Below are 27,451 nucleotides of genomic sequence, written 5' to 3'. Positions count from 1 at the left end.
AAAGATGTTTACATGCTCACTGCAGTGATGTCCTTTTAGCATCATAGACTGCAGAATGTACATAGATTCTTTTTACTTTTAAGTTGTATGCTCAGATTTTGATGTCTTTTATATGGAGAAAAAAAAAATACTCAAGACAATTTAAAAAAAAAATAAAGCAGTCAATGTGTTATTTCAATTTTTCATTTATTCTAATAGTTACTGTAAAATTCTCCTCTAAGAGATTCATCTTGGCCTTCTTGCAGGATTAAAGCTCAAAAATGAGTATACACACAAAATGTAATTCATTTCTTTATGCTTGTTAGGCAAAAATGATTATTTTTTCCACTCTGAAGGTGCAGGTTGTGGGTAGTGAGATCATCTAATGTCATATAATCTTTAGCTTGAGATCCATTATTCAGGTGCCCAGTGACCAAAAGTTGATAGTCAGAAGGGGGAGACATTGAGCTACAAGTGAGCTGTGTAGGGTGTAGGTGAGATTTTCTGTTCTGTTGTTGGGTTACCACATCTTAGTTTCACTGTACTTCAGCATGTGACAGTTCACTATTAGTGATGTCTGATTGTCAAACTATTCATTCATTTTGCTGGAATCCTTCACTTGCCCCTATTCCTAATTATATCCCTCCATGTAGTTTTTGACCACATTAATCTCACCTTCCTCTGTCTCTTTCTCACACTGCTGCTGGGACTACGGTCCCTCCTGCTGCATTTCACCATGGCTGGTGCTAGCAGCAGCAGCCTCTTGAGCCCATGAGACCTGGTTACCGCCACTTCTTCCACACTAAACTCTGTTCTAAAAGCTGTGTGAGCATACAATCAAGGCAGGGCCCGATTGTTTTAATAGATTTGATTGAGCAATCCTTTAACTTTAATGAAAATGAACAACTTACAAAAAATAAGCATCAAAATATTGATGAGCATATTTTCTTTTTAGCAAATTCCATTAACACAAAACCCAAATAATTTCTCTGAACACTCTTCCAACAACCACACCAACCCATCCCACTGTACCACTGCATTACATGTACTAAATCAGTGCTCATCCAAAGATTGCTATGCAAAGGAAAGCTGTCAGTCCTCTTATTAAAATGATCTTGTTTGAGATATCACATGACCCTATTTTCCTTCCTACTTTACATCATTGTGTTAAAGCTGAAAGCTGAGTCCATTTTCAATGTGAGCAAGTAAAGAGCAGTAAAAAATAAAATAAAATAAAAACAACAGAAAAAGATGCAGAATCAGAAAACAAACAAAAACAAAAAACAGATCGTGTATAAAAAATAAGCCAAGAAACCAGAGCTGGTTAAAGGCACTCAGATGTTTGCATGTTAAATTTGTAGCTCCTGGTATGTTATATGTCAGGGTGTGTGGCTGGTGGGATGTGGACCCAATTGGAAGACTCAGAAGAGAAAGAGTGAACTCAAAACCAAGTTTTATTTCTGGTAAATCACAGAAAAAAACCTACAACATACAACAACAATCACCAAAGTAAAACAGGAAGACAGACACAAATGAATGAGGATGTCATAGTTGTGGGTTGTTGACCCAGTGTTTGTGTTTTGGATGTATGAATCTTGTTTGTTTATTGTTTTGATCTTGAATAGTGGGTTATAGTTCTTAGATTAGTTTTCTTGTGCTTATGAGTTTTCTGATTATGTTGTTTATGCCTTGAGATTCAGGTTAATTGTAGGTTGTCAGATTTCCTTCAACATTCCCCTTTCTGTCTTGTCTCCATGTTTATTTATCTCTCTGTGTCCCTCGCTCTCCAAGTTCTTAGTGTTTCCAGGCTTACCTAGTGTTTTTCCAGTTGAGTTTTTCACGATTTGTTCCTTTTTCAGTTTGGTTTTCTTATCTTTGTAAGGTTTGACAACCAGCCTGAATAAACGGCTCGCCTTCTTTTCTCCGTGTGTCTGCATTTGGGTTGTCCCCTCTGCTCCACATGCTGCCCGCTCATTGTGACAGGGGAGAGAAGACTAACTTTGCACATGAGACACAGGAGGACAAAACACAGACCTGAACAGAATAAACTGAACACTACTTAAACAAGAAGCACTGAGACCGCTGGGAGATAAAGCAAAAATATAAACAATACAACGTATAATACAAAAGGAGTAAACCTCAAACACAAATGATCCTCAAAACCAAAACAGAACCCAAACTGTTCTCAGAAACCCTGAGTCCAAAACCCTGTAACACCTTTAACACTACAGGCAAAATAACACACATCTATCCGGGCCACAGATTCTTGAGATTCAACACAAAACAAGATCTTTTATTTTTTCAGAAAGACATGCTTTACCTATCGTGACTAACTCCCAGTATGTATGTGGTGTAGGCAGTTTCAGGAGCTCTTCAAACCTGATTACTGTGGACACCACATAATCAATTCATTTTTATTTTAGCATTAATTTTAAGCTCTGGGTATATATATATACCAGTTTGTTTTTAAACAGGAGGAGGAACCTCTCAGAGATAAGTGACAAAGACCCCACAATCTCTCTAATCTCCAGCCTCACCCCGCAAAAAAAAGTAAATAACAAAAAAATGCCTTTTTACCAGGACCACCTGGGTCGAATACCACAGAGCAGAGAGCGCTCCCAATAGTTGGTAGAGGTAGACTCTGAAGAGTTTCCATTTTCCTAAAACTGTTGTAAATACTGTAGTTTTCTCCTTGTTTAAGAGGGACCACCTTGAGTTCCACCCTTTGCATGAGCACTCAGTGAAGATGATTTTTGTTTTTTTGTTTATCCCAAAGGCAACTTTGCATTATGGATGCTAACATGAAAGGGAAGAACAATCTCTTGTGATCCAGCAACTGTGCACTTATGCTTTTCTTTCCTCATTTTGATATGAAAACTGAAGATGCATGTGGCACAGTCATTAAATACATGTGATTAACAATATCTCTCTCTGGTAGTATATCTCATGCAGAAGTGGTTGCCACAAACCCTTTTTAATTAACCCCAAATCTGAATAGAATAAAGGGTTTAAATGCATTCTTCCTCACACTTGAAACAAAAATGTTTGCTACATAACAGGATATCCTGAGTACTGTGTTTGTGTCGGGCTGCAAATAGAAGCCAGTTGGTGAAACTTTGGACCCAGATCTTTCAGTGTGTCCTGAAATGAACCCTCTTCAGAAATAATGATTGCCTCCAGGTCTGAGGTGGTGTCTGAGTTCCCCTCCTCTGCATAGATGTGAAGCTCATCGTCTCCTAAGTCCACTTCTTTCTTCCGGAGTGAGGTCACTGCCTGAAAATTTTGCAACATGTAAATTATTATTTTTTGAATGATACATGCTCATATGTTTTGAATAATGCAGCATAAGAGATGTAACTTACTGAACAGATTACGTACTGAAGCCGTTTAACCTGCATGTCATTAGACTCCATAGCACAGCTCAAGTTTCGTTTTCGGAGGACGTTCATATTGCCCATGTCTTCAAACTGCACACAAAAGGTTCACACATTTCTTCATCTCTGACTTCAATGTAAAAGATTACAAACAAATCTCTGGTGTTCTACCTGATTGCTGCTGTCACAGCCACTGGTTTGTGAAAAATTCCAGTTTGACTGAAATTTAAAGAACACAAAGATATAGTTATTATTTTAAAATCCTTTTGTAAGACATCCTCGATCTTCTGTGGGTGTGTACAACCTGGTTTCCAGTGTAGCTGTATTGGTTTTCTCTTCTGAAATTCCCAAAGCGTGGGTGGATGGACCTCTGTGTAAAATCCTGTTGAAAAGGATGACAAGACCAGGAGATGATCTATGGAGGATTCTGTTTATCACACTTTCAAGGGATGCTTTTACAAAAGTACATGCTCCATGAAAGAATGACCTACCCTTCTTGGCTTTTTGAGTTGACTCCGAAAACTGCCAAAATTTGGAACTTCATTAATACCCATCGTTGCCGAATATCTTTCATTTACCATCCCATTCAGTGGAATATTGAGATTAGGGTGATTATAGTACTCCAAACCATCAGGTTCTTCCATAATAGTGAACGGAATCTTTAAAGAAAAAGAAATGGTTTTTTGATATTTGCCTTAAAATGGGTCATTGGCATGTATGCAAATGTTTCTAAACAGTGACCTCGCAGTCGTCTCCTGGTGCCTCAGTGGTTGTTTGGAGGAGGATTCCTCCAACATAATCTTCAGGCTCCATAGTGACGAACTCTCTTTTGGTCGAGATGGTGAATGCCAGCAGCAGCAGAACTGTCAAAGAGTAAAATAAAACTTATACTGGGTTCTTAGAGATGTTAGCACACATATCACAGTTCTCCTACACTAAAGTAAATGCTGTGTTCCTTACATAGAAGTAGTAAGAGTGAAGAAATGATCATGCATAAAGCATAAGGTCCAACTTTTATTTCAGAGTTCTGGCGAATTCGACAGTTTGGTGTCACAGTGCAGCCACATACAGTCACACTGAGGTTGTAAACTTTAAATGCTCCCTGCATGTCGGAGATCTTTAGATGAATTGTATGTTGACCAGGGTACACACCGGGCTCCTTCACCAGACCAGCTGTGTCACCTTGAAGAAATGATCACAAAATCATAGGATATTTTAGGAGTCTTGGCTTTTGTGCTTGTTTTTCTGTAATATGTCACCAAATACACGAAGGATGTTTCTACCATAATCAGGATTCAGTCTCCATTTTCCTTCAACATTTCCCAACAGTTCAAAAGTGAAAGGCCCTCCATAAGGTGCTTCATCTGGGTCAAAGGCCTCGATGTTGGTGGTTGTGGGGGCATCAGACACACACACATCCAGGCTGTCCACTTTTAGCTGTGGCACGTTGTCATTCTGGTCAGACACATGGATATGTAGTGTAGCTGTTCCTGTCATTGGTGGTATACCTGTCCAAGATGCAATAAATCTAGTAAAAAAAAGAAGCTGTTTTTTTAGATTTTTTGCTTGTTTTTTAAAATTCAGAGTGTGTGTTTACCTTTGTCAACTGCATACACTAAGATGGTGTAGATGCCGTTAACAACGTGTGGAGATTCTCTGTCGGGCGTCTTTATCATTGTGATGTTTCCTGTGAGGGGATCCACCGTCACCCAGCCAGCAGGATCATTTCCTACCTTGTAACTGTGGACAGATTCAGTGCACTTAGACAGAACTGAACAGCTTCAGATCAGTGTTCAGAGATGTTTAATTAAATAAATCGCTTACACAAATTCTTTGGAATAACTGGAGTCAGGATCCACAGCCATCACTTTATCAAACCAGGTTCCAACGGGTACGTTCTCCATCACCATGACCTCTTTCACCGTCATGCTGAACTCAGGAGGGTCGTTGGTATCCTCCACATCAATGGTGACTTTCACAGACTGAGGTTCAGCTGCACCAGAGGGATCATGGCCTTTAATGGTGTCAACTTTCCAGAGGCCTGAGGGCGTCCTCTCTTTTACTTCACAGGAGTAATACGGTGCCTCGTTTTCCACTGAGATCAACAGCTCCCTCTGTGCCCCATTCTCAAAGTCTAAAGGCTGAAATTATACAACAGTGTTGCAAAATCCCAAAATTTTTATTTGTGAAATTCAGAAGCTATTTTCAGCATCATTATATAAGAGCATAATCTTTGTTAGCCTCAACAGCAGGTTTGACAAATATATATATGAATTACAGAGAAGTTGAGAAGGTAATTACAGAGAAACTGTGGTTGTCATTGTAATGAATGGCATGTAGCCAAACTCCACTTACTCCAACTACTGTCAGGATCCCATCATTAGTCTCCAAGTCTGTTAGTATCTGGAAGTTCTCTCTCTCATCACCATGTACGGTGTATCTGGCTCGCCATCCCGAGGTGTGAGGGGTGTCTTTGTCTGTCACATGCAGCCTCAGAGGAGAGACCCCAGTCTCAAGCTCTTTCACTTTACCAGTGCCCTGTTGTTTGAATACAGAGTGTATAAACCTGTAGAAGTACTCCCTGGTACTAGTACAAAACATGAAATGTATACAATTTCTTCATCTATGTTTATTGATATTACAATTTATGCAATCATGGAATCAGTGTGGTTGATTAACAGTGTTTATATTCCTTGTAAAATTATGATTTGGTGATTATATGAAGTATGGGCAAGTAATTGCATCCATGTTTTAGGCCTTAAACTCAGTATAAATGCAAGTGAAATATGATTTTATCTGCATATTTTATTCTTTCCACCTTTCACAATTTTTCAGTTTACCTCAGTTTTCTTTTCTTATGTTTATATTTTGACTAATCGATGCCACATCACCATAGGGTCTTACCTTCTGTTCTGTATACACTACACATCAGTATCAGATTACAGGTGTGAAACTGCTGAAACACGTGCTGTTTGGAGTTTGCAACACCAACTGACTGCCTACCGTTTGACCGCTGATGACTGGAAGGTGGTTGTTGCCATTCCCTATGTGAATTACAACAGTAGTTGAACTGGACAGTTTGACTACTTCACCGTGGTCTTTGGCCTCCACCACTATTGTAAACTTTTCAGCCACCTTAACACAAGCAAATGAAGAGTTTTACATTAACAGACAAAAAGAAGAATAAAGAATTAATACTATTCTCTATATTTCTTCCCAAAGGAGTTGGACCACTTGTCAACAAATGTAGCTTACAAGTAATTTTATGTAGTACAGGAAAATAATTTGTTCATTGGAACGAAAGCACACATGAGAAAGCACTCAAAGCAAGTATTCATATCTGCATAAATGCTTAGTTTTACTTTGTCTCATCAGGTAAAGAGCTGGCCAAACAGGAAATACCACCGTTCTTCTTACTCATCTTTAAAGTGTTTCATACTCCTGACATATCAACAAAAGTCTCTTACCTCATAATTTAAACATCCTTTGAATGAGATGTATCCAGACTCATCAATGATGAATTCAGTGTCTCTAACATTTGGAGACACAGATTTGATTTCATAGTGGAAGGTTGAGTTTAGTGTTCCACTCTTGTCTATGTCGGTCGCATGCACTTTCAAAAGATTGGAGCCTGTTGGGAAATGATGACTCAAACTAATAAGTGTATTTAATAATAACTGTGTAATTAAGTTCAAATCAAGAAGCATTTGTTGTTTGTTTGTTTGTTTGTTTGTTTGTTTGTTTTACCTTGTGTGGATTCCTGAGGAAGGTTAATCTCATACAGATCCCTCTCAAAGCGTGGTGGATTGTCATTGATGTCCTTTATAGAAATCTGAATTCCTAACCTGGTGTCAATTGATATGTCCATTTTTCTGGCCTCAAATCTTAGCTAGATGTCAAAAGATATCATGAAGATATACAGTATACAGTATAAAGACAAACATGATAAATTGTTGAACATTGGGAATGTAGTGTGAAAAGTCATAATACAAATATTTTTCAGTTCTCTGACAAGAAAATGTGTTTTAAAGATGTTTTAACCTCCTAAGACCTGAACTCTTCCACTGCATGCATTTTTAATTTCTCTTTGATATTTGGACATATTGGGGCGCGATGAATGTAAAAACAAAGAATTACCTGATTTTTTTTTTGCCTTATTTTTGTTTTTAAGAAAAATGAGAGCTACATATGAGCATATTCATTAATAATATTGATAGAACAGTGCCAGTATAATGTCCTCGTAAGTGGATATCAGGCCCTTGTAGAGCAAAATTCAGTATTTTGGTCTAAATATCCCAAAATGTGATGTCCACATATGTGGACGCCAGGTCCTAAGAGGTTAAAGATGTTTTAATGTGAATATTTTACATATTGAGTATGAAATCAGGGAAAACCTCATATTTACAGAGGATAATACATAATTTGATTAGAACTCTAATTTGTTTATCCTGCAAACTCATTAACAGTGACTACTCCACAATAACAGATTTTCACAGTCACTGTGAACAGAAATTCTGCAGCATCTCTGCATGTTGGAGTTTAACATGTGTCGAGTCTAACCTCAAGTGCGTGCCACTTCTCATAGTCCACGGCCTTGTGGACGTTCAACATGCCAGAGTGTTCATCTATGGAGATGACTCCTGTCGGCTCCTCATCCACCCCTTGTCCATGCAGTTCAAAGTATATTCGATATTCCCTATCAACACTCACCTACAACACAACAGCAAATGTTTGTAAGGTCAGTTATGGTGGATACCACGGGTATTTACTGGCAATTAAATTAAAATGAAAGTTCCTCCCAAAATTAAATTGATTATTTTTGTATATTAAAAAAAGAAAGAAAGGACAAAATACACATTTGAAACACAAAATGGCTCGTAGACTGTTAGTGGATTTTTCTTTTTTAAGCAACTGATCATAAATGGACAATGCTGTATGCTTATTTCCATTACATTCAAGAGATGTTCTAAATCTCTACAGCTAATGTCATACAAAGTGGGCAAAGTCCAAAGTAAAAATATGTCATTCGGATTTGTCATTATTTATTTCTGAAATTTGGAAATGGACATTTTCTGCTTCAATTTCTCACCTTGCCCAACTCATATGGGAATGGCCCTGGATGACCCTCCTCAATCGCAAAGGAGTCAATAATCCACGCCCTTCTGTGACGGCTCAACAGCTCTGAGTTTGTTGCACTTGACAAACAATAAACCTGGAAGACAAAGCAGGAATGTCAGGGTATGGTTATAGGCTTTAGCTTTAATTTATGTGACTGTGGAAGTTAAGCGCTTTGTTCTATAGTTGGTAAACAGGTTTTGATAAGGTGAGCGCACACACATATTTCTATTGATATGCAAAGGCATTTTTCCTGTGTGTAGCGTGATAAGAAAAATGAAACCATTTCAAAGGAAGTTTCTGACTTTTATGGCTCATAACAAACCCTTAACTCCATTTTAAGCAATCTAAAAACTAAAAACAAAAATATATTTTGGAGGATTTGTTTTCATTGTCTATAAGAAGATTTCAGATAACATCTGTCACGTGGCATCTGTCATCTGTTATTATGTGGCCATATGATAGATGACGAGTTCGGCACACAAGATTTGCTCACATAATCAGCACATACTTTTATAAGAAATAAAATGTAACAGAAATGTTACATACCAACAGGATGAAGCGCAGCATGATTCTTCTTCAGTATATCCAGCTCAGAGTGAGTGAGGACTGACTTTTTTCAGAGTAAAGAGACCCGGTCCTCTGCTTTCCACACCCACATACACAAGTGCAAAATCCAGTCTGTGTGTGTGTGGTTTCATACCTGCCTTTCCACGGAAGAAGCTTTATAACCTTTAATACGTCACAAACTTTTTATAGTAACTGAACAATGCCAACTTTGATCTTGCTTTTCAAATGCTTTATAATCTCTGACCCTCAGTGTGTATTCACTCAAAAATCATCACTCATGTGTGAAGAAGATATTATCTTCCCGCTTTTTCTGCATTTGATCCTTGGAGTCCAACCAACATTATAAAGTCTCTGCAAACTGTGACTGCTTCAGAATCCTTTAGTGATACACAGCCCCGTCTGGTGATCGAGGATTCCCTGAAGTACAATTTTTCAAAAACTTGAAATATGTGAGACATTTGTCCTCACGGCTTTGTGCCAAAGAGTCAAACATGTACTTGGTGTTATTAAAACACAACATGACAACAATGATAACACTGAAATTTAAAACAGGAAATAAAATGTGAGTTAAATCTAGAACAAACTCAGTCTAAAAGTAAAAGTCTGGTTTTTTTAGTCAGTCATCCACTTCAGCATTCTCTCTCAGTGGACTTTTTCACTTTTCAAACTGTCATCTGACTTTTTCAAACCTTAATGCTCAAATGTTTCTACAGCAGAAAGTGGTTTGCTGCAGAAAGGAATGATTGGTAATGTCTTTGCTGCTTTTAGAGGAAACTTGTACTCTTCAGACTCCACACTGATTTATGAACTCCTTCTGAAAACAAACTGAGTTGAGCATTCTCAGTCTTCGATTTTTTAAAAACCAGCCATGCCGTGTCACAGTTCTGGGTCATTTGACCCAGCATTTTGAGTTTATTGTATGTTTGTGATTCTTTGTGTTATAATGATAATAACAGATTGCATTTATATAGTGCTTTTCCAGACCCTCAAAGCACTTTACAATTCCACTATTCATTCATTCTCACATTGGTAGAGGCAAGCTACAGTTGTAGCCACAGCTGCCCTGGGGCAGACTGACAGAAGTGAGGCTGGTCATCACCATGGTAGGTGTCCTTGCCCAAGGACACAACAACCAAGACAGACAGAGCTGGGGATCGAACTGGCAACCTTCCAGTTAGAAGATGAGCTTCCCAACCCCCTGAACCACGGTCACCCATTTAGTTTGGGACAATTTAGTATTGAATTTAGTCATTTTCATGTCCCAGAGTTTATTTGTAATTTCAGGTTCATGTTTTCTTGTCTGTCTCATCACTGTGTCCCATGTTAGAGTCCGTGAACTCCTCAGTGTCTCTTGATCCCTCGCTCTTCAGGTCCTAGTCATGCCCTTGTGTTTCATCTCTGTTTTTCTGTTCCCATGTTCTTCTCCTTGTGCTTCATTCCATGTCTCCCCTGTCTGTCATGTGTGTTCTCGCCAGCCCGTCATGTCTCTCACCCTCTCTATCTCTTCTGTCTGTCTCATCCCCATGCCTGCTTCTTTCCTCCAGCCTCAAACTGTCTGTCTTAGTCTGTGTTTCAGCGTGAATCCTGTTTTATTTTGACAGTCTCTCGTCCTATGTTCACTGTGTAATTTTTGCTTCCTCTGTGTCATTATGTCTATTCATCCCAGCTGTGTTCCCCATGTGTTTCCACTTCGCTTGTATATATTTTGTGTTTTAGCCTTTGTTCATCGGCAGGTCATCTGCTTATCATGCTTATCAATAGTTCATGTTTCAGGTTTTCTTTCCCAAGCCCAGGTTTCCATGTTCCATGTTCTTAGTGTTTAGTTTTAGTTTTCCCAGTTTAGGTTATTCTTAGTTTCGTCTTAGTTCCCTTTTGCCCTTTGTTTTGCATGTTTTTCTCAGCCTCAATAAACGGCTCGTTTTTTTGTTCATTTCCTGCCTCGAGTGTCTTCTTTTTGGTCCACAGTATTAACACAAGGTCTGCCGCCACAGCCCTCTGACATGCTGAGGTTGGATCCAACTTTGAAACTAATCACATTGCACACTATTAACCTCTTAATCACAAAGAGGTCACATAAAATTAACAGTGCTGTACTACTGGAAACGTCCAGATGAACAGAATCATCTTTTTGGGATTTTCCTACCTGGATGATTGAGCATTCATCAAGATATCTCACAGACGTATCATAAGTTACAGGTCAAAACCATTGGTATTTACTCTTACATTATACATGAGTTCAGCTCTCTACCTGAAACTCCTGAAGGAGAATGTACGGACATCAATTTATGCTCTGAAGCTCATGTGCACATAACTTCAGTTATGCAGCAGGACAATGATTCAAAACACACCAGCAAGTTCACCTCCTAATGGCACAAAGAACGAAACAAAATCAAGGTTATGGTGTGGTCTGGTGAAAGTCTAGACTGAAAGCAGATTTAGAGGCTTTAGCATTGTTCATGTTCAAAAAGCATGTAGTGTGGCTGAATGCAGAGGCCAAATTCCTTCACAGTAACGTAGAAGACTCATTGAAAGTTATCACAAATGTTTGATTGCAGTTGCAGTTTCTGCCAACAGTGGCTCAACCTGTTATATTTAGGGGGCAATTACTTTTTCCACACAGGACTGACACATTTAAGTGTGAAAAATATGCAAAACAAATTTCAACTTACTGCAGAAAGCAAATGCACACGCTTGCTTTGAGCACTGTCTCGTGCATGCAGGTTCTAACAGTGCATGCATTAAAATGGTGCATCTGGGTTTTAAGACTTGTTTGTGTGAATGACAGCAGATTTCTTGCAAGAATCACAGAAGTTACACAAGTTTTCCTATAATAAGCAAAGACTATACCTGTAATACAATAATCTAATAGTAAATTTTGTGCACAATGATCTAACTAACTACTCTGGGAGGAAATGATAGTAATGCAGTGTAGCAGACATGGCATACTAAAGAGACTACCAACCTTATGAGGCAGCATGAGGACAAATTAAATTCCCCACGTGTGGGACTAATAAAGGTTATCTTATCTGTTATCTTATCTTAAATGACTTTGTGGAACTAGTTCATAATGGCCAAATCCTCAAACTGCACACAAAAAAATCACGTTTATTCAGCTCCGGTCTTAAAGTTACAAAGGAAAAAAATACAGAAGAAGAAGAAATAAAAACAACTCTCTGGTGTTCTGCCTCGTGGGTGCCGTCATTGTCAGTGGATATTAGATTTCAGGTTATCTGATATATGAAGAAAAACATAGAGAAAAGAAACCAACACTGCTGCCCCAGTGACCTGGACCAGATAAGTGAAAGAAGATGGATGGATGGATGGATGGATGGATGGACAAAAGTATTTTTCTCCTTGTGTAGAATGGTGCATTTCAGAATCCACATGCATGGTTCCCACCTTGGGCTCCTGCAGCGACATGGCATCCCATCCGGTTAGGTTTAGTTGGATCATCATTTTTTTTTCAATAGGATAATGACCCCAAACACACCTCCAGGTTGTGTAAAGGCTATTTGACCAAGAAGGAGAGTGATGGAGTGTTGTGCCAAATGGCCTGGCCTCCACTGTCACCTGACCTAAACTCAATCAAGATGGTTTGGGATGAGGGTGGTTATTTCAAAGAATCTAAAATATGTTTTGAGTTATTTCACACTTTTTTGTTTGCTACATAATTCTGTATGTGTTCATTCATAGTTTTGATGCCTTCAGTGAGAATCTACAAAGTAAATAGTCATTAAATAAAGAAAAACCATTAAGTGAGAAGGTGTGTCCAAATTTTTGAGTGGTAGTGTGTATCACAATGCTCCTATGGTGAAGCAAATGCCGTGTTCCTTACATATAAGTAGTAAGAGTGAAGAAACTGTCATGCATTAAGCATAGTGGCCAACTTTTATTTCAGAGTTCTGGCGAATTCAACAGTTTAGTGTCACAGTGCAGCCACATGGAGTCACACTGTGGTTGCAAACAGCTCCATGTATGTCAGAGACCTTTAGATGAATTGTATGCTGACCAGGGCACACTTTGGGCTCCTTCACCAGACCAACTGTATAACCTTAAAGAAATGATCATAAAGTGGTGTGCTTGGCTGTCATGTATATAGAAGCCAGTTGGTGAAACTTTGGACCCAGATCTTTCAGTGCATCCTGAAATGAACCCTCTTCAGAAATACTGATTGCTTCCAGCTCTGAGGTGGTGTCTGAGTTCCCCTCCTCTGCATAGATGTGAAGCTCATCATCCAGTGAGTCCCCTTCTTTCTCCTGGAATAAGGTTAGCTTCTGTAAAAGGTGGAACATGTCAAAGTCAAATATGCCTACAGTGATTTTTTTAATGGTACAAGCTCATGCATCTTTAATAACGCAACATAGGAGATGTAACATACTTAAGAGACTACCAACCTGAAGAAGCTTCATGTCATTATCCTCTGTAGCACAGCTCAAGTTTTGTGTTCGGAGGACGTTCATATTGCCCATGTCTTCAAACTGTACACAAAAGGTTCACACATTTCTTCATCTCTGACTTCAAAGTAAAAATTACAAAGACAAATGTCTGGTGTTCTACCTGATGGCTGCTGTCACAGTCAGAGGTCCAGTTTGACTGAAATTTGAAGAACACAAAGATATAGTTATTATTTAAGATCCATTTGTAAGACATCCTCAGTTTTCAGTGGGTGTGTACAACCTGGTTCCCAGTGTAGCTGGAATGGTGGGACAGGCTTTCTCTTCTGAAATTCTCACGTGGTGAGTGGATGAAGCTCTGCTTCATTTCCTATTGAAAAGGATGACAAGACCAGGAGGTGATCTATAGAGGATTCGGTTTATCAAACTCTCAAGGGATGCTTCACAAAAGTACATGCTCCATGGAAAAATGACCTACCCTAGGTTGTGAGTGTAAGCTGTGAAAACTGCCAAAAGTCACCCTTGCTGAATGTCTTCCATTTCTCATCCCATTCAGTGGAATATGGAAATTAGATTGATTAAATTGGTCCATACAAACAGGTTTTTCCATAATAGTGAACGGAATCTTTAAAGAAAAAGAAATAGTTTATTGATATTTGCCTTAAAATGAGTCATTGGCATGGTTGCAAATGTTTCTAAACAGTGACCTTGCAGTTGTCTCCTGGTGCCTCAGTGTTTGATTGGAGGAGGATTCCTTCAGAACAATCTTCATGCTCCATAGTGACGAACTCTCTTTCGGTCGAGATGGTGAATGTCAGCAGCAGCAGAACTGTCAAAGAGTAAAATAAAACTTATACTGGGTTCTTAGAGATGTTAGCACACATATCACAGTTCTCCTACACTAAAGTAAATGCTGTGTTCCTTACATAGAAGTAGTAAGAGTGAAGAAATTATTATGCATAAAGCATAAAAGCCAACTTTTATTTCAGAGTTCTGGCGAATTCGACAGTTTGGTGTCACAGTGCAGCCACATGCAGTCACACTGAGGTTGTAAACTTTAAATGCTCCCTGCATGTCGGAGATCTTTAGATGAATTGTGTGTTGACCAGGGTACACACCGGGCTCCTTCACCAGACCAGCTGTGTCACCTTGAAGAAATGATCACAAAATCATAGGATATTTTAGGAGTCTTGGCTTTTGTGCTTGTTTTTCTGTAATATGTCACCAAATACACGAAGGATGTTTCTACCATAACCAGGATTCAGTCTCCATTTTCCTTCAACATTTCCCAACAGTTCAAAAGTGAAAGGCCCTCCATAAGGTGCTTCATCTGGGTCAAAGGCCTCAATGTTGGTGGTTGTGGGGGCATCAGACACACACACATCCAGGCTGTCCACTTTTAGCTGTGGCACGTTGTCATTCTGGTCAGACACATGGATATGTAGTGTAGCTGTTCCTGTCATTGGTGGTATACCTGTCCAAGATGCAATAAATCTAGTAAAAATAGCTTAGATTTTTTGTTTGTGTTTTAAAAGTCAGAGTGTGTGTTTACCTTTGTCAACTGCATACACTAAGATGGTGTAGGTGCCGTTAACAACGTGTGGAGATTCTCTATCAGGCGTCTTTATCATTGTGATGTTTCCTGTGAGGGGATCCACCGTCACCCAGCCAGCAGGATCATTTCCTACCTTGTAACTGTGGACAGATTCAGTGCACTTAGACAGAACTGAACAGCTTCAGATCAACGTTCAGTTAATGTTAATTATAATTTTTCTCAGTCAATTTGGTGCAGTTATTCCAGCAGAACAGTAACTTTCACTACTCTTATTTTTCCAGGTATTTGCAGCAACACATGGACCATATCAGGCGAGTCCTGCAGCCCAAGAGGAAAATAAACTTTTTGTCAAAGCAGAAAAGTGTGACTTTAAAAGCCCGACTCCCTCTCACACTAGTTTGTGCCAGAGACCAGTAGAGCACAGCACGTCAATGTCTGCGACAATTCTGCCTCCCGGTAAAGTGAGCCCATCTCAGCGAGCCTGATCCTGGCACGGATCCGCCCAATTGCATCTTTGTTCCACCAGCTGCTAGGTCCCAGGTTTTACAATGTGTGCATGCCTATAAACTCGCCTGCATCCACGGTAAATCCCACTCTCAGCCTCCTGCCTCCCTGCCTGCTCCCATTGCCCTTAACTGGCCACCCCCCAACTAAAAGCTTGAGACTGCCCTCCTGTGTGTCACATCTCAAAATCCTGCGTCCTGGAGCTCTCAGGTCAGTTGGGTCAAGTATGCACACAGCACGCTCACCTCCTCAGTCATGAGGCTGTTGCCATTTGAAGTGTCTTTAGGTTATCAGCTGCCTTTTTTCCCCCAACATATGGGAAGAAGATCGTGGTCCATTCCTGATTTTTTGAGAGTTTAGACTTAAAACATGACTTTTCTCATGTTAGAATTGCACCAAATTGATTGAGAAACTGTAAAACCATCCCTTACAGAAAGTCTTTTGCATGACTGGAGTCAGGATCCACAGCTGTGACTTTATCAACCCAGGTTCCAGCCGGTACGTTCTCCATCACTGCGACCTCGTTTAGGGTCACGTTGAACTCAGGAGGGTCGTTGGCATCCTCCACGTCGACAGTAACCTTTACTGACTGAGGTTCAGCTGCACCAGAGGGATCATGGCCTTTAATGGTATCAACTTTCCAGAGGCCTGAGGGCGTCCTCTCTTTTACGTCACAGGAGTAATACGGTGCCTCGTTTTCCACTGAGATCAACAGCTTCCTCTGTGCCCCATTCTCAAAGTCTAAAGGCTGAAATTATACAACAGTTGTTAAAAAAAATCAGTAAATTATCATTTGTGAAATCCAAAAAATATTGTCAGCATCATTATATAAGAGCATAATCTTTGTTAGCCTCAAAAGCAGGTTTGACTACTATGTATTAATTACAGAGAAGTTGAGAAGGTAATTACAGAGAAACTGTGGTTGTTATTGTAATGAATGGCATGTAGTCAAACTCCACTTACTTCAACTACTGTCAGGATCCCATCATTAGTCTCCAAGTCTGTTAGTATCTGGAAGTTCTCTCTGTCGTCACCATGTACGGTGTATCTGGCTCTCCATCCCGAGGTGTGAGGGGTGTCTTTGTCTGTCACATGCAGCCTCAGAGGAGAGACCCCAGTCTCAAGCTCTTTCACTTTACCAGAGCCCTGTTGTTTGAATACAGAGTGTATAAACCTGTAGAAGAACTTTCCAGTGATAGTACACAATTTTGAAATATATACATTTGCCCTTCTTTATCTTTGCTGATGTTATTATTTATGCAGTCATAGAGTCAGTGTGGTCTATTAACAATGGTTGTAGTCCTTGTAATAAATAATCATTTTATAAAATACTTATTTGGTGGTTACATGAAGTAGGGTTAATAAGAAGAAGCACTCTGAGCAGTTTTAAGGGAATAGTATTATATTTTGTATATATTCATTTTGTTTTCTTTGTTCTTATTGATAGAAGTTTGTACTGCAGCAAAATGAGCCATGGCTCTGCAGAGTGATCGCACGAATCGCTTTTTTGTACTAAAAAGTTCATGTCTTAAGAATCTCACAGTTAGTTAGCGTGTAACAATGAACCTGAACTCTCGCCTTATACATATGGAGTTACTTGTTATCAACATTCAAATGAAATAAACACTACTAATAATGTCTGAGAGTTGACACCATCTGGTGAGATCAATAGATAGGCAGCGTACTGGCTGGTTGCCTCAATACCTGAGCGCCTTAAACACTACAGGTAATATGTGACAAACTACTGCTTAGGCAGCCCTCGAGCGCCTCTAACTGTACTAATAACGTCTAATTGTCACATAAGCTAAGACAATCAGATTAGGTTAGCAAGACAGATGTTTACTGTGATTACACAAAAATGATGTAGGAGTAGGTAGAAACAGATCCTGACCCTCCCCTGTCTGCTGCTATCAGCTTGTTTAGTTCATCCACTTGGGTCAGATTCACACATGTGGAACAGAATTAATCACACCTCAATGCACCCTGTCACTTTTGTACACCATGACATACTCGTCCTTTTATATTTATATGTATATTTATATTTATACCTATATCCCTATATTTATCTTAATATGTATCTGTCATAACTCTGTTTCTACACTCATTTTATATGAGTGCTTGTTTTTTGTTGTATATTTGCTGCTATGACAACTCAGTTTCCCTCTGGGATTTACAATGTTTCTCTGATTCTAATGCATAATAGGGACTGATTTGTAAATTATTGGAGAGGAATAACTTGAGCTTATTATATAATATTACACTACAGTATAATTCTGACTAACTAGTCAGCTCATTCGCTTTCTCTGGACAAAACTTTGTTTAAAGATAGAACACAGTTTAGGGTTAACTTGAAAGAAAACCACATGTGAATGCTATTGTCCCTTCGGTTCTCCCTAGCTCTCTGCTGAGGTTTGTTTTCTCTCTCTTTCTCTCTCCCTCCTCTTGCTTTCTGTTTGTTTTTTTTCATATTACAGTGTGGTACTCATTGTGGCTTCCCGCCTTAGGCTACACGCACCTGCCTGCAATGAGTTTACCTGTGACTCATGTGCTCACCTGGCAGCCTTCGCTGGATCGTTGCACTCTGTAGTTATTGAAGCCCTGGCTCCTGTGACAATGTTTTCTCTCCTGTTGTTTTCACCTCTCGATTCTAACATTGTTCTCTTTTCACTGTGCAGACCTCCCCTTTCCCCTGGACCCCTGGAGCCCCATTCCCCAATCACACATTTGTATATAGCACTTTGTGGTTATTTCACTGTAAATAAACATGAACTAACTCCAGTCTACTCCAGTGAACATGACAGTGAGGTCAGAGGTCAATTGTGACATTATATTTAGATACAAACTAAAATGTGATATTCAGGATACCGATATACCAATATCATTTCCTAAAACACAGCAAATTTTAAATCTAAATAATTTTTATTTTAAAGATAAAATACCTTTTATGAAGGTTTGACCTCATTTGCCCTTGAAAAAAGGTCAGAGATCCAAAGTAACGTGAAAATTACAAAATAATGTTCCCTATATGCTGTCAGTACAAAGAATGGCAGTAAGAAACAGTTCTAAATACCTCTGTGTAGCAGGATTGTCATTGTGACCTTTAAATCACTTGATTGACCTTGAAGAAGAGGTCAGAGGTTTAACACAGTGTAATATTTTAAATCCTTATAAGGTCCGTCCTGCATGTTGTTAACATGACCCCACACCCTACAAAGATTTATAAGAATTCATTAAAAACTTTTCAAACTATCAGAATGTAAGAATGCGAGCAGTACCAAAAACATAACCTCAATTTATTAGGCCTGAAACAGATTGTTATGCAACATAAATATGATTTATTGTTAATTTATTCCTTTTTTAACCTTTGATTTTTTTCAGTTTAGCTTATCCTGTTAAAGTGGTTCATCAAAAATTTAAGTTTCACTTGATAGTTCTGTATACACTACACATCAGTATCAGATTACAGGTGTGAAACTGCTGAAACACGTGCTGTTTGGAGTTTGTAACACCAACTGTCTGCCTACCGTTTGACCGCTGATGACTGGAAGGTGGTTGTTGCCATTCCCTACATGAACGACAACAACGGTTGAACTGGACAGGCTGACTACTTCACCGTGGTCTTTGGCCTCCACCACTATTTTAAACTTTTCAGCCACCTTAACACAAGCAAATAATAAAGACTTTTCACTTATTCATACAGTATTAAAGTATTCATACTAGTCTATCCTCTTCATTTCCTCCTAAAGGAGTTAGACCATTGTGGAAAAAGTTGACTGATATTTGAATGTATTACAGGAATGCTCTTTATTATGTGGAAACTTGTCTAACTTTCGTAGTTCACACAAACAAGCCTTAAAACCCACATGCAGTTGTTCATGCACTGTTACAATCTTTACATACATCACACAGTGGTCAAAGTAAGCATGCACATTTAAATACTGCAGTAAGTTTTACTTTGTCTTATCAGTTACAGATCTAGCCAAACAGGAAATGCCACCGTTCTTCTTACTCATCTTTAAAGTGTTTTGCACTCCTGACATATCAGCAAAAGAGTCTCTTACCTTGTAATTTAAACATCCTTTGAATGAGATGTATCCAGACTCATCAATGATGAATTGAGTGTCTCTAACATTTGGAGACACAGATTTGATTTCATAGTGGAAGGTTGAGTTTAGTGTTCCACTCTTGTCTATGTCAGTAGCATGCACTTTCAAAAGATTGGAGCCTGTCGGCAAATAATAACTCAGACTAAGTATGACTGGGTGTATTCAATAATCAGCATGTAATTCAGTTCAAAGGAAGAAGCATTTATATAGATTTTATTTTACCTTGTGTGGATTCCTGAGGAAGGTTAATCTCATACAGATTCCTCTCAAAGCGTGGTGGATTGTCATTGATGTCCTTTATAGAAATCTGAATTCCTAACCTGGTTTCAATTGATGTGTCCATTTTTCTGGCCTCAAGTCTTAGCTAGACATCAAAAGATATCAAAAAGAGTTACTTACAATATAAAGACAAACATGATTAAATACATGGACATTGGGAATGTAGTGTGAGAAATGATAAAACAGATATTTTTTCAGTTCTGTGAGAAGAAGTTTAAAATGTTTAAAAGATGTTTTCAGCTTTTTTGGACATCAAAAGTATGAAATCAGGTAAAACCCCTTATGATTAACTGACAGAAATGTAGCAAAATCTTAAAATCAGCTTTTTCCCCACAGAACACATAAATAGTTTGGTTAATAAGTATGAGTGTGTTCATTCTGTAAACTCATTAATAGTAACTACTCCACAATAACAGATTTTCATTGTCACTGTGAAGAATTTTACACGAACAGAAATTCTGCGGCATCACTACATGTTGGTGTTTAACGTGCGTTGATTCTAACCTCAAGTGTTTGCCACTGCTCATAGTCCACGGCCTTGTGGACGTACAACACGCCAAACTCTTTGTCAATGGAGATGACTTCCGACGGCTCCTCATCCACCCCTTGTCCTTGCAGTTCAAAGTATATTGGATGTTTCCTATCAATATTCACCTACAACACAACAGCAATTTTTTGTAAGGTCAAATTTTGGAGTTATGATTTGAATGCATCGCTGGTAAATTTTGACAATGAAAAACATGATTAAATAAAATGATGTGCAGGTATCACAGCAATGTGACTGTCAAGACAGTTTATCAGTTTACTGTTTTTTCATAGTAACAGTATTTTGTGGTAATTGCATTAAAATTAACGTTCGCCCATAAACTAAATTCACTGTTCTATTTGTGCCACAAAAAGAAAATAAAGAAAAATTAAGAATGTATGCCATTAGAAAAGATGAAACCGTTTACAAAAAGGATTATTTTTTTTTAATTGGTCATAACTGGAAACTGGAATAACTGGTCATGGTTTCTAGAAAGTGACATTGCTGCTGAGTTTCTCAAATTTGTTTTTTTAATGGAGCTTTTAATATAACAGCACAAGTGCCATTTAGTCCTGTAGTGTTGTCCAAGATTAAGACAATGTTGGCTAATACCTCCCACCCACTCCATGACATACTGGCTAGCCACAGGAGCACGTTCAGTGAGAGACTGAGATTACCAAAAAGCACCACTGAACGACTCAGGAAATCATTCCTGCCTGTGGCCATCTCCCTGTACAACTCCTCCATACACTGTAAACACTGCAATAGTTATATCCTTCTTTTCTACTCTGTAATATTCCTGCCAACATTTTTGATATTATTTATAATTCCTTATCTATAATCAACCCACAAAATTTCCTCAGGGATTAATAAAGTATGCTGATTCTGATTATATTAGAGAAAATGAAAGCATTTGAACAGCCAATACAAAGAAAAGTGGCCCACACCAAAACATAAGTAGCACTAACGGTAAAATTGGAAGCTTTCTCTGGTTGAATTTCTCACCTCACCCAACTTATATGGGAAGGAGCCTCGATGGCCCTCCTCAATCTCAAAGGAGTCAATAATCCACGCTCTTCTGTGACGGCTCAGCAGCTCTGAACTTGTTGCACTTGACAAACAATAAACCTGGAAGACAAAACAGGAATCGAGTTGAAAATGTAAGTAATTTATGTGAGTGGGAAAATGAGCTTCCTTTGTGGCTGGTAAGCTATATCTGATAAGATGCACACACAAGACATTCTGGAGAAATACATTCTGTAATATAAAGAAAAACACTTCAGACTGATTTTTAAAACTCATGAAAAACTTTAAATCAATTTTAAGAAATGTCAGAAAACATTATCAAAAGTATCTTTTTTTCCTTAAAAATAGTGTTTGGATAACATTTGTCACATGGCCACAAAAGCATTTTGACAAACAATGTACGATAGATGAAGAGCTCCATCAGGTCACACGAGACTCTACCAGATATTGGGTTGTATAAAAAAAGAAAATGTAAAAGAGTAAATGTTGAAACGTACCAATAGAAAGAAGCAGAGCATGATGTTCGTTCAGTACGTCCAGCTTAGTGAGGACTGACTTTTTCCAAAGAAGAAAGACCCAGTCCTCTTCTTTCCACACCCACACAGATAACTATAACATTTATTCTGCAGTGTGCATGTATATACCTGTCTTTCCAGGGAACCCGCTTTTTACCCTCGTGTTTTGTTCCGGACAAAATTTGAAACCACAAATACCACAAGTTTCGATTTAAAAGCTTCACCTCCTTAAAAAAGCTTTTTAAGCTTCCACAACTTTGTCCACAAAAACAATTTAAAGACACAAAATCAATGATTCTGCTCCAGAAATTTTACATGTTGTCACAGGTGATTCGCTTTGACAGCCATGATACAGGAACAAGACGTTGTCAGCAAAAGAAATTGCCAATGATAAAAGAGGTTTAGGAGAAGTGTGTGGAATCCCAGCCACTCATCTCTATCCCACGTCCAAACGTCACAGTGGATGTGCATCTGGTGGCTTCTAGGGGATGCTGCCCTTTCAAATAGTACATGCCTAGAAAGCACTGTGAATATGGCATAAACAAATGGGCAACAATGTGGTCCCAGGACAAGTTATGCCTAGAACATATAGGCTTATACTGAATCAAGTGAAGTTTGTAGTTCTGGAGATGGTTGCAGGTCTCCAGGACATAAGAAAACTAATTTTTGACCGGGAACACAAAATTCTTTATATGAGATGAACACAACATGAGGGTTAATACATACAACCTCGTTGGCCAAATCTCTCTCTGGCAGAAAGAGGTTTGCTGCACAAAGCAGCAGTGATTGATGATGTCGTTGCTTTCTGCATCAAAGTTCTTTCAAGGCAAACTTCTCCTCCTCAGACTGTACACTGGTTCATGAACTCCTGTTTTGAAAAACGGATTTCGGGAATTTAACCGTTGTCATCTTTGTTTTTTTAAAGCATGATAAGCAGGAGTGCATTCAACTGTGAAACGAATCACTCTGCATGCATTGCGCGCTGGTATGCTATCACTTCTGAATCAAAAAGTAGCCACAAAGAATCCTTTTGTGATACACACCCCTGTCCCTGCTGGTGATCGAGTATTGCCTGAAGTATCATTTTAAAAAGCTTGAAACACGGGAAACATTTGAACTCACAGTTTTCTGCCAGAAAGTTTTTGTGCCAAAGAGTCAAACATGTGCTTAGTATTATTAACGTGTGTACTCTAAAGCAGAATGTGGCAACAATGACATCACCGACAAACAAAATAGAAATAAAAATTTGAAATAAAAAGTGAATTAAATCTAGAAAAAACTCTAATGGATAAACTGTGCGTGTTTGAATCATTTATCCAGGTGTCATCTGATTTTATAAAACCTTGCTGCCCAAACGTCTCTATGACAGAAAGCGGTGAATGACAGAGCCTCCACACTTTAAGCCCAACATAGAACAAGTCCACCAGAGCTTATCTTTACATTTTTGCATGCTGCTGAGTTGGCAAAAGTACAGACATTCTGTACTTAAGAAGTACAAATACTACTGTTAAAAATACTCCAGGAAAAGTTGAAGTATTCTTCTTCTTTATTCAAGTAAAAGTAAAAAAGTACAGGCCCTGAAATGTATTCAGAGTAAGAAAATAAAAAGTAGGTTATATTTTTGTGGAAAGATAACTGAACCTTGTGATATATTAACATAATGATAAAATAATATCACAATATCAGTGTCACATGTTATATAATGACTGCACTCATGTACAGCTCACTCTTTCTGCACTCCCACATGGGGCAGCAGCTGAGGTGAGGTTTTTTTCTTGGGTCTCCTGAGTTCACTTATTATTTTAAGTTAATGAGGGACTTAAATGATACTTTAGTCCATGTGTGTCCTTCAATACTGATTATTCAAATAAAATGAGAAACCTGCAAATGATTGATGACTGTTCATTCTCATTCTGACCGGATGAGCCCATGATGGTAACAAGCTCCCGCTTCCTCTGAACCTCCTCCTCCTTAACACCACCTCTGCTGTAGTGCCATTTTTCTTGGAGCATTTCAAGTTGCTATATCCCAAATTAAGTCCATAGTAACTACATTAAGTACAGTACATAGTAACTACACAAAAAGTACAATAATCTACGAAGAAATTGAAAACACTTTTTTACAAATTTTTTTGCAGAAATTTCAGAGGTATATACCTCAAAACTGTAAATGCAAAAAAGTTGTGGTATCTTCATAATTTCATTTTTGAGATACACAAATTTTTAAAAACTGCAGTAAATACAAAAATTGTTATTACTGTGCAAAAAGAAAAACAGCATGTGCATGAAATTAATTATTTTCAAAAGAGCAATCAAAGTTCTAACTACACAGAAAGTCACAAAGCCAAACATGACTTTCAATACCACCACCTTTGAAAGGTACTGATTTTCGCAGGTAATGGCGAGACATGTAGCAGTCTGTGCTGACGTGATGATGTTTATTTCAAAGTAGGAAGTGTTTCTGGATTATAATGGTTTTGTTGTTGTGTGTGCTTTTTATGCGATCTTTGCAAAGCCATTAGTGAAAGGAAACCACGACCTGGGACAAGTTGAATCTATCATGTAAATAATCATATGCAAAAAAAAGGCTAAAAAATATATAGACACTCACTGTTGTACCTCACTTCATACATTTTGACAATAATTTTTACAAAATTATTACAAAATTTTTCCCTTCATTACTCCATCAGACCTGTTGCCACAGACTTACAGTCTGGTTCTTGTGTAATCTGGCATTCCTCAGCCTTTTCTAACCGTTTCCCTTTCTTAAGAATGGCTTCGTGACAGACACTCCATTTAGACTATTTTGATGAGGCGTCGGTAAACAGAAGAAAACAAGAGGCAGATGCATCTCACAGGTCCTGTTTTAGATCTTTGTTGAATTTCTTTCCTATTACACCCTCCCCGCCGTATGCGTGTGTGGTGTGTTTGTTTGTGTGTTAACCACACCTTACCTTGCAAGAGTGGGATCCTTCTGGGATTCCCGCCCTCCTCTCTGGCACATCTGAAGCAATCAAAATTACCTGTAACTACTTATGCTGGGAGCAAACCTTTAGTCTTAGTCTGAGTGTTAAACTAACAATGTTCTGTGCGATAGAAATCTGTGTGTGAGAGAGAGAGAGTGGTGGACAGGGCTGGACTGGGACAAAAACTTGACCCAGGCATTGTTGGTCCAGGTGTCAAAATAAAAAAACTTAACCAGGCTGTTATAGGTGTTGTTATGCTACACTGCAGTGCAACTAAGAACTAATCTGTGATAATTAAAAGCTACACTTTTGTTATTAGGAGTGGCTCATGGTCAAAGTAGCCAAAGTAGCTGCAGCCCTGACAGCTGACATGTCGGTGTGACAGTCTGCGGCGGAAGAACGTGTGCCGTTTGTGGTGAAGACCCAAAAGCAGACGCAGCGAGACAAAACTAGATTCAAAAGATGAACCGTTTATTTGTGGCTGATGCAAGATACAAAACAAAACGCAGAAAGAAACTAAAACTAAACTAACTAGAACTAAAACTGGGCAAACTAAATACTAGACACTAATTTCTGGTTTATGTTCTCTTGTCCATTAGGTTTCCTTTGTGCCTTTGTCTACATCTCAGTGTGTTTCGCTCTCTCGCCCTCTGTGTGTCCTCGTTGTGTTAGTGTGTTTTGTCTCCTGAGTCCGTTTTGTTCCCATGTCTGTCTCTTCAACTCCATGTGGCAGACTAAGAGTCAAGCCCATGTGGCAGACAGAAGATTGACCAGTGGCAGAGACGAAACTGTTCAGGAGGCCAGCCATATGACCAGCAGTGGAGACGTGGTATGACTGGGAGCGGGACCAGCGATGGTGATGGAGAAGTTCTGGTGGCTGGCCGAGGTGTGTCTTGGCAGGTGGCTGGTGTTGCTGAGCGAGGCCCTCTGACCCAGTCAGAGCAGGCTCGGGCAGTCCAAGACCAGACAGTGTAGAGACCTCTGGCGGAGCGGGATGGGCTCCACTGAGCCCCCAGCTAAAGCAGGAGTGGAAGCCTCCAGGGGCCCAGAGTTGGCTGAGACTGCCAGCTCAGTCTCCGGATAGGACCCAGACAAGGTTTCAGTCAAAGGGAGAAAGTTCTTCACATTGCTGTCTTGATGCGTGCTCAATCATCCAGGTAAGTAAATCCCAAAAAGTTGTGGCCAACTTGTGCATGGAAGAAGTGGAAACGAGGGCTTTGTTATCCTAGCCTGGAACACCACCAAGTCATTGGTTGAGGTATGTGGATGACACCTGGGTAAAAATCAAATTTCAAGACGTACCTGAGATTTGATCATTAATCACATTAACTCAGTAGACCAACACATCAAATTCACCAGGGAGGATATGAAAAGTGGCAGATTATCCTTCTTAGATTGTAAGATTTCCATCAGCAATCGGGGACAATTAAAAGTTGATGTGTATCGTAAACCTACACATACGGATCAGTACTTAAGGTTTGACTCTTATCATCCACTGGAACACAAACTGGGTGTAAACAACACAAAGCAGACACCATCCCCACAGACACAGCGGCCAGGGAAGCAGAAGAACAGCACATCAGGAAGGCCCTGAGTAAATGTAGTTATCCCAGATGGACTTTTGTCAAAGCTGGGAAGGTGCCCAAAGAAATCTCCAGCCAATCCAGGAGAGAAGGACAACTGCTGCCTAAGCAAAAACTCTTAGTGATCCCGTATGTGTCAGGAGTATTGGCACAGCTGAGATGGATTTCTTCTAAACACCACGTCTCTGTGGCTTTTAAACCCCAAAACATGCTGCGCCAAAAATTGGTCCACCCCAAGGTCACCCGACACAAACAGAGTAATGTAGTGCATGCTCTTGAGTGCCAGGAGCATTGCCATGATGTATACATTGAGGAAACCAAACAACCTCTGGCTAAGCGAATGGCACAACACAGAAGAGCAAACTCGTCAGGCCAGGACTCTGAAGTCTATTTACATCTATACAGGCCACTGGACACTCTTTCAATGATGAGGATGTACACATCCTGGACAGGGAGGAACGCTGGTTTGAGTGGGGAGTCAAGGAGGCAATTTCCATGAAAAGGGAAAGACCATCTCTGAATGGTCTTTACATTATCTGTGACTGCAGACAGTGCCATATCAGGAGCAGTTAATCCCCAATACTCAAATTTTCTACAAAAACATTGGTTAGAAACAAAAACTTTGACTTTGTCTTCCTTGGAAACTAAACTATTGGACGTCATAACTTGCCCAGAAGCAACAGGCACAACATTCAGGCTGGCTGTCAAGGAAACACAACTGAACTGACTGTTATTCAGTTCAGACATTTTCTTGTCAGTATTTGAATTTCCAAAGTCAGAGTCCAAACAAACATTGAGAACACTGGCTGGTTCAGAAACAAAAATACTCAGTCCTTGGCACAGCAACAGAAAGTCCAAACTTGTCTGTGGCCAATTCTGAAACAATTTTCACAACTTCAGTTTGGTGGGGCAAGACACAGACACTGAACTCTTACAGGGAACTGCAGTTTAGTATCATCC

At 39.2% G+C, this 27,451-nt stretch overlaps 2 protein-coding genes across 2 annotated transcripts; both read right to left on the bottom strand.

Moving 5' to 3' along the window:
* Window positions 1–1,415: 1,415 nt before the first annotated feature.
* On the bottom strand, window positions 1,416–9,152 carry LOC102075564 (cadherin-like protein 26). Its single transcript, XM_005450351.4, has 17 exons — window positions 9,018–9,152; window positions 8,443–8,565; window positions 7,914–8,063; window positions 7,101–7,242; window positions 6,821–6,984; window positions 6,357–6,488; window positions 5,709–5,891; window positions 5,178–5,494; window positions 4,951–5,093; window positions 4,637–4,861; window positions 4,314–4,535; window positions 4,095–4,216; window positions 3,845–4,012; window positions 3,658–3,735; window positions 3,525–3,572; window positions 3,342–3,446; window positions 1,416–3,252 (listed from the first exon to the last, which is right to left on the bottom strand). The coding sequence occupies exons 1-17, from the start codon at window positions 9,036–9,038 to the stop codon at window positions 3,028–3,030; spliced, it is 2,568 nt and encodes an 855-aa protein (XP_005450408.3). The 5' UTR covers window positions 9,039–9,152; the 3' UTR covers window positions 1,416–3,027.
* A 3,633-nt stretch (window positions 9,153–12,785) lies between these two features.
* Window positions 12,786–22,029, bottom strand: LOC100702977 (cadherin-like protein 26). Its single transcript, XM_019358664.2, has 17 exons — window positions 21,926–22,029; window positions 21,408–21,530; window positions 20,381–20,530; window positions 19,820–19,961; window positions 19,553–19,716; window positions 19,016–19,147; window positions 16,455–16,637; window positions 15,923–16,239; window positions 14,985–15,127; window positions 14,682–14,906; window positions 14,359–14,580; window positions 14,140–14,261; window positions 13,911–14,057; window positions 13,716–13,802; window positions 13,596–13,631; window positions 13,433–13,516; window positions 12,786–13,312 (listed from the first exon to the last, which is right to left on the bottom strand). The coding sequence occupies exons 1-17, from the start codon at window positions 21,944–21,946 to the stop codon at window positions 13,103–13,105; spliced, it is 2,508 nt and encodes an 835-aa protein (XP_019214209.1). The 5' UTR covers window positions 21,947–22,029; the 3' UTR covers window positions 12,786–13,102.
* Window positions 22,030–27,451: the final 5,422 nt, after the last annotated feature.

Source organism: Oreochromis niloticus, linkage group LG5 (assembly GCF_001858045.2).
Source record: "Oreochromis niloticus isolate F11D_XX linkage group LG5, O_niloticus_UMD_NMBU, whole genome shotgun sequence".
NCBI classification, from domain to species: domain Eukaryota; kingdom Metazoa; phylum Chordata; class Actinopteri; order Cichliformes; family Cichlidae; genus Oreochromis; species Oreochromis niloticus.
The sequence above is the reverse complement of the archived record's forward strand: the minus strand, read 5'-3'. Positions and strand labels throughout refer to the sequence as shown.